Source organism: Cylas formicarius, unplaced genomic scaffold (assembly GCF_029955315.1).
Source record: "Cylas formicarius isolate icCylForm1 unplaced genomic scaffold, icCylForm1.1 PGA_scaffold_4__25_contigs__length_36172078, whole genome shotgun sequence".
In the NCBI taxonomy this organism is placed as follows: domain Eukaryota; kingdom Metazoa; phylum Arthropoda; class Insecta; order Coleoptera; family Brentidae; genus Cylas; species Cylas formicarius.
The window spans coordinates 9,917,071-9,931,244 of record NW_026844334.1 but is presented as its reverse complement, the minus strand read 5'-3'; the positions used below and the strand labels follow the sequence as shown (position 1 = coordinate 9,931,244).

At 34.8% G+C, this 14,174-nt stretch overlaps 3 protein-coding genes across 5 annotated transcripts; 1 reads left to right on the top strand and 2 right to left on the bottom strand.

Annotated features, from left to right (window-relative positions):
• Positions 1 to 254: 254 nt before the first annotated feature.
• Positions 255 to 9,870, bottom strand: LOC132700787 (juvenile hormone esterase-like). The gene is made up of 9 exons (XM_060668321.1): positions 9,765 to 9,870; positions 8,730 to 8,864; positions 8,330 to 8,470; positions 7,554 to 7,881; positions 6,525 to 6,730; positions 4,120 to 4,431; positions 3,937 to 4,066; positions 553 to 685; positions 255 to 495 (listed from the first exon to the last, which is right to left on the bottom strand). Exons 1-9 carry the CDS (start codon positions 9,813 to 9,815, stop codon positions 309 to 311), a joined length of 1,623 nt encoding a protein of 540 aa, XP_060524304.1. The 5' UTR covers positions 9,816 to 9,870; the 3' UTR covers positions 255 to 308.
• Positions 9,871 to 11,453: 1,583 nt separating this feature from the next.
• Positions 11,454 to 13,042, bottom strand: LOC132700374 (protein ILRUN). Of its 3 annotated transcripts, none has more exons than XM_060667642.1 (6): positions 12,904 to 13,042; positions 12,494 to 12,844; positions 12,238 to 12,357; positions 11,957 to 12,183; positions 11,746 to 11,900; positions 11,454 to 11,651 (listed from the first exon to the last, which is right to left on the bottom strand). In XM_060667642.1, exons 2-6 carry the CDS (start codon positions 12,679 to 12,681, stop codon positions 11,610 to 11,612), a joined length of 732 nt encoding a protein of 243 aa, XP_060523625.1. In that variant the 5' UTR covers positions 12,682 to 12,844; positions 12,904 to 13,042; the 3' UTR covers positions 11,454 to 11,609. The 3 variants fall into 3 exon arrangements, with proteins under 3 accessions (XP_060523625.1, XP_060523626.1, XP_060523624.1); XM_060667643.1 differs by having other exon boundaries at positions 12,909 to 13,025; XM_060667641.1 differs by lacking the exon at positions 12,904 to 13,042 and having other exon boundaries at positions 12,494 to 12,890.
• Positions 13,043 to 13,099: 57 nt separating this feature from the next.
• LOC132700376 (large ribosomal subunit protein eL19) lies at positions 13,100 to 14,146 on the top strand. Its single transcript, XM_060667644.1, has 4 exons — positions 13,100 to 13,224; positions 13,402 to 13,508; positions 13,562 to 13,725; positions 13,780 to 14,146. Exons 1-4 carry the CDS (start codon positions 13,220 to 13,222, stop codon positions 14,101 to 14,103), a joined length of 600 nt encoding a protein of 199 aa, XP_060523627.1. The 5' UTR covers positions 13,100 to 13,219; the 3' UTR covers positions 14,104 to 14,146.
• The last annotated feature ends 28 nt before the right edge of the window (positions 14,147 to 14,174 follow it).

The window sequence follows — 14,174 nt, the reverse complement described above, 5'->3', positions numbered from 1 at the left end:
TAATCCACCACCATCCATTTCGTAGAAATTTAGGATGGATAGAATCGATTTGAGTGATTTGAAGAATTTCATGTCCCTAGGCAAGGAAGTTTTGCTTTTACTCATGATTTGAGCTGGCGTCGCACTGCTCGTCAATAATGGATAAAAGCACCGAGCCAGGTAGAAGCAATTTCGTTTATATATTATATTAAAATTGTTGGTAGACGTCGGCTTGATTGATGATCATCAATAATAAATAATAAAATAGAGGCGATGTTGTATTTTTATTGAGAGTTATCGAAAATTACAACAAAATAACAATGTCCGCCTCAATACGTCGTGAACGGTCTTTGCATGTAAGTGTCGAAGAGGTTCTGCCATGCCAGGAATTGCTCAGCCTTCGGGGTGTTTTCTATCTTGAGCGTGTCGTTAATGTTCAGATATTGGTAGGAGTCTGGAGCTACCTGAGGCCAGATGAGGTTCTGCAGGAGTTCTAATTTTGCCGGAGTGGGGTTCCTATCGATAAAACAATATCAAAATGATGAACGACATACTGAAAATCAAATCAAGTACAATTTTTTTATGAAGTCGGTCCACATCTGGATCATCCTGTTGTGGGTTAGAGCGTCGCCGGAATCTAGATCTCCAACTGCCCCTGGGGTGGACAGATAATTCTGCTCCTCGCCGTGGCTAACTCTGTCCGCCTCTGAAATTGAGACAAAATCAAACCATGCGATATTTCTTGGAATGATCTGTCCCCAACGATTTTTGCGCGACAAAACCTGGCTCTGAGGAAGCCGCCGATTGTTGACGGTTACGACAGAGCTGAGACTTTTTAAATGTGATCTTTTACGCAATATTAAGAAGCGAGTCTATGGCCTTGTAATATCGAAAACATATTCCTTGTTTACTATTAAAATCATTTAATTTCCAAAGAAACTGTAACACTATTTACAAACAAACAAAACAAAACGAAGCAGAAAACTGGAAGATCACCGACTGAAACTGTTATGATTACTCTGTACGCTGACCTTTTTGTTGCGTTGAACAGACCGTTAGCGTTGTCTCTAATTATCTTAAAATATATAAATATAAATATGTAAATATAAAAAACCTCATCCACTTATAAAAATTTTTGTAAATCTAGTTTTGCTTTACTTCGAGAAAGAATTCATCATACTCGTAAAGAAGTAGACCAAATCAACATCTACATCTTGAAATTGCTTCTATCTTGTCCCCATCCAAGTTCGATACCCTTTCAAAAGTCAACATTAGTGAAACCATCAAACTCTTCTCAACTGTGGTAAATGTAGAATAGCACCAACTTTCTGACACGGAAAAATCAGTTCTTGCAAAAGGCTCCAACTTCGTCATTGCCCCACGTATTTTCCCAAAAGAGGAAATCAAGAGGAAACAAACTGCCATCTCAAGCAGCTAATGATATTGGATTTGAAACTGCAAAATTCCCCAAATATTCCAAAGCCTGAAGGCATCGCTCTAAAAGCTCTAACATCTAATCCCGACATCGTAATTCTACAAGCAGATACAGGAAATGCTACGATGGGCATGAACACAAATAAATATCATGGGACTATTCAAGATATTCTTACAGATGGATCATATCGCCAACTTAAAAAAAAGATCCTACATCATCTATGGAAGGCGACCTTAAATCTGTTATTAAAACTTGTTCTCTATCAGAACCAGGATAAACCAACATATTCTTTAGAAAAATATCTAGCTTCTATATTAAAACCATTTACACAGAAAACTCATGATTACATTAGTTAATAAATACCCTATTCCTGAATGTCTCAACATATATTGTCTCAACAGATATATTAAAATCCGGGAATCTGAAATCAAACTTTCTCATCTTATTTGAAAAATGCTTGTCTGGAACATATTTTCCTTATAACGGTCAAAATTTTGAACAAGCTTCGGGAACATCTATGGTTTCCCCATTATGACCAGTCATCGCAAATATATTTCAGAAGAAAATTCTCGACACCTTCCATCTAAAACCAAAATTATGAAAATGCTACGTTGATATTTTTGTTATCTGGTTATGGTCAAGAATCCGTACTAGATTTTATCAGCCATTTAAACTCTAACATACGTTTATGTTTAAAGAAAACATACACACACGGACCTTATTGCATTGTCACAACACCATCTGGCCTAAAAATCATCGGTTATCAACTCTCTTATTTACAGAGTCATAAATTATCTCTTAAAACATCTTACATATTATTTCCACATTAAAGATATAAAAATACGCTTCAAAAAGAATCGAAAGCGACTCCGCACTTGCCACTGTTGTCCTCCTTTCTTAAGTAATATAAACTCATAACCAGATTTACCACTTATCCAAAAATCTCTTCGATCTTCGATCCGTCAAAGACAAAATTCCGCTAGAGATACCGGCAAAGAATACATTGGAGAGACTGGACGAAAAATATTAAGACTAAGGCAAATAAACTCATCGATAGTTGCTGAACACAATCACTAAACCGGAAGTAAAATCTTATTCGATAAAACTAAAATTCTTGGATGTGATCAATTCTTCCATAGAGAGAATCCATAGAAATCTATAAGCGACCAAACAATCTTAACCGCGACTCAGTTGCCAATATGGGAATCAGTCATCCGAGACAATGTTCACACCCTTCCTTTAGCTCCGCCCACTCAAACAATATATACGCAAGTACAGAGTAGAATGTGAGCCAGTTTCAGTTAACATCTGAAGAAGCCAACAGGATGATTGTCGAAACGTCAGCAAGTTCGATTCAACAACAACCGACACAGCAGGAATCCAAAAGTTTTGTAAATAGAGTAATATCATTTCTCACGTACAGACGTGAGAGAATAGTGGTTGAAATAAATAGTTAACATCTTTAAAAAGTATTGAAGGCATTGATCAGTGAAAGGGGTTGGGCCTTTTGTTCTTTAAAATTTTTAATATAAAAATTGCTTGTGGTATGTCAATCGTTGAGCCATTGTAGTTATCATCACTGTGCTGATAACATTCAGCTGTCCTTAACAAAATGATTTGCTAAAATTTATGTAATATCCATTGATCTTTCTCCGAACTTGAATCCCATAAAACTTATTCTGTGCCAAAAATATTACCAATGATTTAAAGCTAGAGCTGCATGGGCTTAATATTCCTTTGGAATGATCAGATATCACAATAAATTTTAGTAAGCATGTAAAAAGTTGCCCAAGAAAAGGTTATTCAGTGCTTAGATCTCTTTATCCACATCACTACATTCTTAACCAAAATACAAGGGAGTTAGTATGTGGTTCGTTAATATTTTCTCACTTTGGTTATTGCGAAAACGTTTATGGCCCCTTTCTCGATTGTGTGGATAAAAAAAAAAGTATATAAAATGCGAAACTCTTCGGTATACGACGTCAAAGTGTTTAAGTGCTCCCATATCTTTATAAAAAACTTCACTTGCGAGTCTAACTTCATAGTCATTTTTTTTTATTAAATACTCTTTAATAAATAATTATAATTATTATATATAACATTATAAATAGGTTGGTGGTGATGGTTAAATGCCACAAAAAGTAATAAAAAGCTTGCCCTTTCCTAATAACTTACTAGACAAAAACACAAAAACCAACAAATTTTAAAAAGTTTTAAATTTTAAGTTTAGAAAAAAAATCTGTATCACAAGTACTTAATTTGTGCACAGCCTCTTGTCTCTTTTTTTATCTTATTTTTCTTCTACTGATTTTGTTATAAATTTTTAGATTTTTTTATACTGTTGTATAGAAATTGAAGCATCTCTTGTCATCACCTGTCTTGTTAATTGTTTTTATTATCAAGATTTTATACTTGATCATTTAATATCAAATTAACCAATTTCCAATTAACCAAAAACGTCTGCTAGATACAATGTCATGGTCGGACTCATCGAGAACAACGAAAAAAAAACGATCGCTTACCAGCTATGGTAAGATTGAATCCTCCGATGACGCCATCGTAGGAAAATTGATAAAAGTAAACGGGGCTGTAATTGGACATCAAAAGACCCTGCTTGATCACGCCTCTCGTGAATCTGTTGTCGCTCTCCCACTAAAAATATGCAGCGTATAAAACTAGTGATCCTGCCGCGATTCAAACATTACCTTGACATATTTGCCCAAATGGTCCGCCAGTTTTGCGTCTCCCGCGTAAGCCTTGTAAATGATGTCGGCAGCTTCGTTCTTATCCACTCCGCTCTTCAAGTGGTAAGTATCCGGCAACACTTTCGAAGGATCGGCGTCGCGTTGCGCCGCCGATTTGGCAACGCTGTCCAGGTCTGAAATGATGGTTATTCTTTCCTCGGAGTTGACGCCAAGAATGAGGGGAACTTTGGTATAATCTCCACTTTCGAACGACTCGTACATCGGTTTTGTGATGAAAGCCCCGTCGTGTTCCGGCTCGGTGAATATCACAGGCTGAAAGTGGTGATCAATGAAGGAACCAATTACGAGGGTCGCTTAAAAAGTTCCCGACTTTGCCCTAAAGATGGCGGCAGCAGTTGCTTAGTTTTGGTTACCAAAGATTCGACCATTTTGGACGCGTGATTTTTGAGAGTCGTTTGAGTGAGTTGATGTGAATGTTTTCGTGAAAATGAAAAAAAGTGAGTACAGAGTGTGACTCTGTACCGTCATTTTCCACAGTGATATTTTGGGCAGTTGGGAGATGATGGACGTTCGGGACGTCCAAAACTAGTGACGATAATATTGCATCAAATTAAACTACCAAATGAGAGATAACAGAAGTTACGAAAATGTTCGAAGAAAATGTTTGTCATCTTTTACATCTAGATCTAGATCTAGACCCAAGAAAGCTGTCCGCGCGTTGGGTGCCGCCTTTAGACCTGTTAGAGCAGCTTAGGCGCAATAAATTCGAGTTTTGGCGCCAACTAATTGCTGTAGATGAAACTTGGATACACCATTATAAGCCCGAATTAAAAATACAATCACAACAGTGGACTGCGAAGGAGGAACTGACTCCGAAAAAAATAAAAAACTGTTTTTTGGGATAGCCATGAAGTCATCTTAACCGATTACTTTCAAAAAGGAAAAACCATTACAGGAACACACTACGCATCATTACTTGATAACCTTAGGACAGAAATTGCAAAAAAACTGACACATTTACAAAAAAATCCTATTTCGGCAAGACAACGCGCTGTATTATACCACAGCGGTGACGAAAATCCACGAATTTCGGTTTGAACTGCTTGATCATCCGCCTTACTTCCCAGATCTAGCCCCAAGTGACTTTTTTGTCGGAAACTTTTCCGGTGATGCTCCTAGCTACTAGATATGTAGGAGGTCGGGCCTATATTGATAGTACGGGCACTTTTGAAGTTCACATCAAAAAAAGTTGCAAATGGACATTAAATATGAGCATGGGAGAAGAATTTAAAAACTTGTTTTCACCCAATAAGATCTTAAGAAAAATTAAATATCATGCCGATCTTAGAAATAAAAAAATATATAATCAGAAGTAATTTATCTTTTTATATCGATGGCTATAAGCCACAATTCTATTATTTTTGTCAAATTCTCCTTCCATTTAAAAGTTTTATATCCAAATATTAGTTGAATTCAGTTGATTAGTAATTTCTCTTATTCATAATCTGCTTTCTTTAGGTAATAATTTATTTAGTGGTTATTTATTATTTCCAAATACTCTAAAAATAACTGCAATACTTTGTTATTGGTTATATAAAATTGAAAAAGCTCTAACCCAACCTTTCTCAAAACTGATATTTACCCCAACGTGGCGTGGCGTTAGCATAAAAAATAAACGTCTTATTCGAGTGGCAGCGTCTCGTCAGTCGCCGGCAGAACTTGTGAAATGCATTTTTACTATAACACATTTTATGGCGAATCATTAATAAGCTTACACTCATAAAGCTTTTCATTTGTTGGAAATTTATTTTTATATTTGTATTATTTCCAACAAAATTTCATATTAGGTAATTTAACAATTACTATCTTGCATTATGGACAGTAATCTGTGTGTACATTTGGCATAATGCTAAAACTTCAACAAATAGCTGTACACTGTAATATTTTTGTATTTTGTATTTGTATTTAATATTGATTGCATAAGTACATAAACTTATCAAGTATTTTGGTACGTCCTGACAACTTTTTAATAATATACAATAACAAGATATATTTTCTCTTTGATATTTGCTTTTTTATAAAGTATTTATGGATTGAATTTTTGAAAAATATCATCAAATAGGTGTAACACAATGAAATGTTGAATAATCTGTTTTTAAATTTTTTCCAATTTTGTGTTAAACACACTTATCTATTTTCTATGACCTTATGAGATAAGAAGAAATCAGTGGACATCCGCTACATTTATTTGAGACACCCGATACAATCATCTAGAAGCAAATATGCGTTTTTTGGTAGAAAACTATTTTTTTCTTATATTTAGATTAATTTTTATGTGATTTTATAAAATTATAAAAATAGTACGTGTAAAATTCTGTTGCTTTAGTAAAAAATAACATGCTTACTCGTGTTTTAATGATGGCCTGAGCATTGTCGATGGCTTTGGCGTCCACGCTTTGTAAGAAATCCAAGAGCTGGGCGCTAGTTAGATCCGACGGGATCGAGCTATTTATAGTTTGAGCTAATTCAAAGGCGTAGTCCAATGGATCTTCTAGATAGGTCCAGGTGTTCAATGGCGAGCCGCTTTCAGCTATGCCTGCCCGGAAAAGACCTAAACACCACATTAATGTTTTATGTTAATTATTAATATTTTAGGAACTTGTAATTTTACATCGTCATTATAAAATACCTATAAAATGCAGCCATAGCAATTTTCGTATATTTCTTAATAGAGACTTTTAGTTATTTAGTTATTTTTTGGAAACGATTTTTGCTATAATTGCATTATCGATTTTTTCATAAATCTGACAACTCTTCTAATCTCCAGAAAGCTGACAGTACAATAAAATAAACTACTGGAATATTATTGTCTTACAAAATATTTACTAGTCTATTTTATCCCATAATGAATGAAGTTAATGATGAATAACATTTCTTAATTTTGAAACAAATAGGAAAATAAAAAAAAATCTAATGCTGTTTCTAAAAAATCGCTTCTAATAGAGCTAAATCTAAGAGAAATGGACTTAGAAATGATAAATAGAATAATTGAAACATTAAGAATTGAACAATGAAGAATGATGGTCTTTTATGATAAGAGCTGATAACCCAAACATGTTGTTTGCTAACAATTTGGGCACATTAGCACAAGGGGCTGTATACTTTTTACAAATGCTCTGGATTCCTCTTCCAGAAGATTTGTAAATAACTCATTTAATATTGGAATGTGTCAATTATTTGAATGACATTCGACATCCACATTTGAATTTGAAATAGAGCGTGAAGACTCCAAAAGCAATTAAAAAAGTTGTTTCCGAGGATATTTCAAAATTTATGAAAAAATTATTATTAAATAATATTTTGAACGAAGGGTACCCGACAAACTTCAAATTTTATTTGCGCGAGAAACAAACGACACAAAAATTATTAAATACCTCTAGATTTGGGGCTCAAAAGATGATAGCCGACGGATGCTCCTCCAGCGCTTTGGCCCATGATAGTGATCCGATCACGGTCACCGCCGAAGAGATGGATATTGTCGTAGGTCCACTGCAGGGCAAGGTTTTGGTCTTTGAGGCCGGCATTTCCCGGAACGACTGTATCTCCGGTAGCGAGGAACCCAAATGCTGCTATCCGATAGTTGTGCGAAACCAGCACTATGTCATTGTCGATCCAGTATCGTGGTGAAATTCCTGCCTTTCCGTTTCTGAATCCTCCTCCATAAATGCTGAACACTACCGGCAACTTGGTCGTATTTTGATCCTAAATTATAAACACGTATCCTTCTATTTTAAGCATATATTTAAGCCCAAGATGAGACGATCGGGGTTCGCGTTCGAAAAAAGTTCAAATTTGAAGTCGTGCAGGTTATCACCTACGGATTTTGAAAAGTTTGCATTTTAATTGAAAGTATCTATCTTTTCTATGTATATTTTCTTAAAAATTTTTGTTAAAGACCGATTTCTAAAACATGTATTAATCGAGATTTCACTCAAAGTTTCTCTATCAGAATTGTCACAAAACCACAACACAAAGTCCACAACATCTCTCAGATGAACCTTGTTCTGGAGTCAGTGCGACTAGAACGGGTATAATTTAAAGTTTGACAGATGGTAAGTGGTCGTGATATCTTCTTGACAGGTACTTTATAATGGTATAGTATTGCTTTGTATTTTCTATGTGCAATGTTTTTCGGGCATTTTATACTCACAGCGTTAAGGATGGGAGTGAAAACGTTCAAATATAAACAATCTTCATTTTCTTCAGGTGCATCCGAATCCATATTGTAACAGTAATCACTGTAAGCTTTGGTCTCTAGCGTTCCGGACCAATTTTTCGCTGGCTGGGGAGCCTAGCAAAATTTTGTATTATACAATACGGAGCTAGCACAGAATTACATTTTTAGGGCAATTCTTAAACGCAAACAACAGATAAACAATTCATTGTCCTGTAAAATAAAAATATGTTACCAAGAGTGCTGTTTGATTAGCTCTAATATTTATCCAACCCATATCAAAATTGCATTTTAATTCATTTAAGAGTTTTATGAAACAGGACAAGTATTTTGTTAGTAGCAATTAGTTTTCGACAGCAGTAAACATAATACATACCTGGAAACGAAGATTTCCAACGGGAGGTTGAGCAAAAGGAATACCTTGGTAAGCATTGTATACTTTTTTCGTATACGTGGTTTGTTGGAACCCTTCAATTTTTCCATTCGGAAGATCGACAACTAACTGGCACTCCTACCAAGCGATTACATTAAAATAAGTATCTGCTTAAGTAATAAAAATAAATAAGAACTAAAAGTTCAGATCTTCACGAAATTATATATTATGACATGACAATTGTTTCGACAACACCGTGTCTTTATGTGTTGTCGAAACAATTGTCATGTCATAATATATAACTTCGTGAAAATCTGAACTTTTAGTTCTTATTTATTTTGATAAATGGATTTTCATCAAGTAAAAGCCACCTCAGTTCAATTTAAGTAATAAACTTTTTTGACTCCAACCCCCAGTTTGTGATTCAAAGCAGAAAGGAATTGTTGAAAAAGAATAACATCTTAATAACGTTTCTCTGCATAACTCCAGCAAGAATTTTTCCATTATACAAGTCGGTCCTATATAGGAAATCTTTTTATTCTTAATTTTACGCAAACAATTCATTCTTCATAACAAGTTCTGCATGGTCTAAATCTTGAAACACCAACCATCAGATAATTAATTAATATATAAGCTCATATATTTAGTAAAGTACAAAACTAAAGCTTCCGCTAAGAGGTTTTCCCCAAACTTCGACTTGGCACCAACTGTTTTAGTTAAAGTCGCAGATTTATAAGAAAGGAATGCAATTTTGACAATATGGACATTTGGTACTGCAATATTACTTGGAATTTAAAGTCCGCAAAGAAACCTAGAACAGAATTTGATTCAATGCAGATTTCAGAAGGATACATTCTCTTCAACTTAAATGAAACACAAACAATTTTTTTTAACTACGACCCTCTAACATTCAACAATGAGAAATTATTGTTTAGGAGTTCATTAGAGTTTCTCAGTCATTTATAACTTGCTTATAATTGGGGGGCGACTATACAACGTGCCAATCAAAATGACTGCATAAAAAAATTGAATGCTTACCGCATATGAGATTGCGGCCAACAGCAACCCTGCCCCCAAAAGTCCCATCATTACGACAACCACCACAATAAAATGTTATCAATTTTTTGGGTCTACAATTTAAACCAATTTTTCCCATTTACGTCTTTTCTGATAACAGCGTAATCAGATTTTTCAAAACGACACGTTTCCTAAGTGTCCACTCCACCAAATTTGTGATATCGCATTTAGTTTCAAATGAATCTAAAATAATCTTTCCAGAGCATGACCGATCACTCGTTCTAAATGTTTTTATAGATTTTACTTTTAGAAATTAATTCTAAAGTTTCTAAAGTTTAATGAGTTTGATATTGCTTATCACTCATAATTATTAATAATCAAAATAAATCTGAAACCCAATTTAAGACCCAGAGACAAATAAGTCAATATGTTGCGAAATAATCAATTTTTTTCCGGAGCAAATCGATCCTTAAGATTCGATTTGATTGATTATTTAAAAAATGAGTTTCTTATCAATTTGATTCAACAAATGTAACAATATTTAATGGCAGAAAACAGTTTTTATTTTAAGAGGTAATGAACAGCGTTAGGTGCAAAGTATTAGTTAATTAACACCGATTTAACTGAGTATACCTTTATGTGTTATATTTCCTACCCTCTACATAATCCAAAAAAAAAACTGGAAAACTCGAAAGACTGAAAACTAGGATATAGCAGCCGTTGCGTACTGGATTAATATTTCTTATCTGCGCTTATCTAGCTTAATTAGTTTGGATGATTTTCTGAAAAGTAGATTAACTGGCCTTAACCTCCACTTCGATAGAAGGAACTCTGGGTCTATAACTTTTAATTCATGCATTTTTTTTTTTCGAAATTGTAGAGCAGTTATTCTCAAAAGTTGTCTTTCTTCTTCGAATTGTTAATAGCAACTGAAATTCTGTGAAAATCGTTTACCATATATCAAATCATATATCAAATATAAATTATTCACTGTTACTGAAATACTGTTACAGAAGTTATAGTATTTAAAATCATTATTACATATCAAAACATGAAAGTTTTATTGGATCTGCCACAAAAAAAAACTGGAAAACTCCAAAGACTTAAAAAAACAATTGAATAAATATTTTGACATTGACAAGTGAAAGTAATCTAACATGACCTGACACTCTCGAATGATGTATTCACACACAACTTTTCAATAATAATTATTATTATTTTTATTAAATTGAATTGTCATTAAAAATGGATTTATTAATTTTTTTGCAATGTTTTCAAAATTCGTATGAGAACAGAACGGAAAACACCTTTGTTCTGCTGTCATTTTGAGATATTGTTTTTATGTCAAAAATTACAAGTTTTAATTATATAGATGCCTGCCAAATTTCACCGTGGCACATACAAGGGTACAGAAAATAAATTGTACTGTATACCTTTCTAGGTGTATTCATCCTATGACTTAACTAATGGTCTTTTTTACTGTGCATCAGTTTTTTAAACTAACCAAAATTGAAAATTTGGGCTAAATAAAACAACTCAAAACCCTAAACTGTTTTATTTAAAAATATATTATTACAATGAACCCAAGTATCGCATACCCAAGGCATACCCAACGTTCATACTCATATAAACATATTTTGTAACAGTTTCTAACCCTATATAAAAATTGCTATAGGTCAATTGGGCAATATCAGAACACAAATTACCAAATAAGAGTATAACTAGAAATATATTTTTTTTAATTGCTTTCTCAAACAAATAAACCAACTGTTAAGTGTCATTTATTAATAAAAAGAAAAACCAAAAATCATTTTCGCAGGCGCACTCAAATCGCAGTCTTAAAAACATTCTTCGAATGGCACTTTACTAGCACATCTGCGACTCGTTATCTTCGGGAGGTGCCGATTCCTACAATAAATATACACTTTTGATTATTTTTGAATCACCATTTTGGAAAAGGCTTATTTAATAATTTCCCTAGTTCTAATTTATCATTACTAACCCGATTACTGTCAAGATGAGATCTGTGGGGCACAAATGGGTTGAGAACTTGAGATGGCAAGGGAGGTATCGCACCAAGCTCACTAAAATGAGACAGCTGCTCAGTTAATTCAATAGTCCCCTGTTCAACAACTGTCAAAATCGCCCACATAGGATCTGAAATTCATGTGTAAATAAGTGACATTAAAACAGCCACACACTGTAATGCAAACCTCCAAAATAAGAACCATTGAGGGTGCAGGCTCTCCATTTGCTTTGATAAATACCTGGCACAGGCGGACTGGTCATTTCAATCTTCAAATAGGTAGCTTGCCCTGGTGCCAGGCAAGGCAAGGGAATTCTCCCGCCTCCAAAGCTATCACCATCAGAACACTGAACATAACAACCAACTGGCCATGGTTCTGATCCACTATTACATATATACCAGAACTTCTGGAATCTATAAAGATAAATATTTAAAAGGGCCTAATTGCAAATTAGTGAACTAATATACTTTGTATTGGGCTCAATACTCCCAGTTTCAGTGGCCACTGGATCCGATATTAATGACAATGAAGGTAGCTGGTTGGGAGATTCAATATCTAGGTAAGAGCAGATTGCAGCTTGCAGGTTCCTATAATTAACGACATTTCACAACACACCTACAGTTTAGTTTGATGTTTCTTTGTTTGTAGCTTGTTCCTTTTATCAAATTGTAATGTACAGTGAAACAAAGAGCTGCTAGTGTCAATGGCCTGTTGCATCCTTACCAATTATTCATGTCTAAAAAGAATGCAGCAGTAGAGTAGTTAAGATGTGTAGGACTCCCCAATAATTTCTGCAACTGCTGGACCAGCTCATCTTTGTCAGTGGTACCCATGCAGCTGAACTGTTGCAGAAGGGACTGCTCAATGTCGAACGCGCCGCCTCCGCTGGAAGAGTCGTTGTCCACATTCATCTTCTGCGAGATTTGTTAGAAACAAGCAGGCTGACAGGTACAAGAATAGTACACTAAACGTGTGGATTTCCGTTATATTCAACAAGAAACCGTGGTTGTTGCTCGTAACGACGTTTTTCTTTATTTAATTTGTTTGCCATTCATGGAAATTTGGGAAAAAAGCCTGAAATTTTATTAAATCTGAAAGATAATTTGACAATCAGCCTGACTTGACATATTTACCTTACCACAAAGGATCCGCACAGGGTTGCCGATATTGCGAATATATAAAGAAAGGTATTCTTTAAAAACCTTGCGCGTTCTCTGGACATCTAACGCATAAATTCGCAGAATCAAACAGTTTACATTCACTTTGAGCAAGTTTATTTTTCCATTCATTATAAGAACCAAACACCATATTTTAAATCAAGGACAGAATAAATAATTTGGTGGCTAACATATTTTCACCTTACCAAAACGCTGGTTGGCATCATTGTCAAACTGTCAATTAAAGTACAATCCTTCTTTCTGCTGAGCACGTTGCGGAGTGCATCAGAAAATGAGGTTTGTGGCTTTTATTTCTCCACTGCAAATACATCTTTCATAAAATGCTATATTTGAGTTCGTTGATAGTCGTAAAAATAATAAGCAAATTAAATTTGGTAGCGAACTCTATAATTTGTTTTGATTGCACCACATTGTATACCCAATGGAAAGCTTGTGTTTTTATTAATGTTGCAGTTCTTTAAAGCTCCAGAAGAGGCTTGCAGCCTCTGTTATGCGATGTGGAAAGAAAAAGGTGTGGCTGGATCCAAACGAAATAAATGAAATTGCCAACACTAATTCGAGTAAATCTAGTAATTCAGAATCGGTACTAGGAAACTTACTGGTTTGCTTGCAGGACAAAATATTCGCAAGTTGATTAAGGATGGTTTGATTATTAAGAAACCTGTAGCTGTTCACTCTCGTGCCCGGGTTCGCAAAAACACCGAAGCGCGCAGAAAGGGAAGACATTGCGGCTTTGGTAAGAGGAAAGGTACTGCTAATGCCCGTATGCCACAAAAGGTACTGGAATAAGTAAATAAATCCGGCGCTTTCGTTTAAATCCTTTTTTTGCAGGAGTTATGGATTCAGCGTATGCGTGTCTTGAGAAGATTGTTGAAAAAATATCGTGAAGCCAAGAAAATTGACAGGCACCTGTACCATTCATTGTACATGAAAGCTAAGGGTAACGTATTCAAAAACAAGAGGGTACTCATGGAGTACATCCACAAGAAAAAGGCAGAGAAGGCTCGCACCAAGATGTTGCAAGATCAGGCGAATGCACGGAGGCAGAAGGTTAAACAAGCCAGGGAAAGGAGAGAAGAGCGCATTGCTACCAAGAAGCAGGAGGTTCTACAGAACTATCAGCGCGAAGATGAAGCTGCTGCTACTAAGAAATAAACTGTTTATTATGTATTATTCTTAATAAAATAGTTTATAAAACTTTTGTTTTTATTTGGATTTTCATCCTG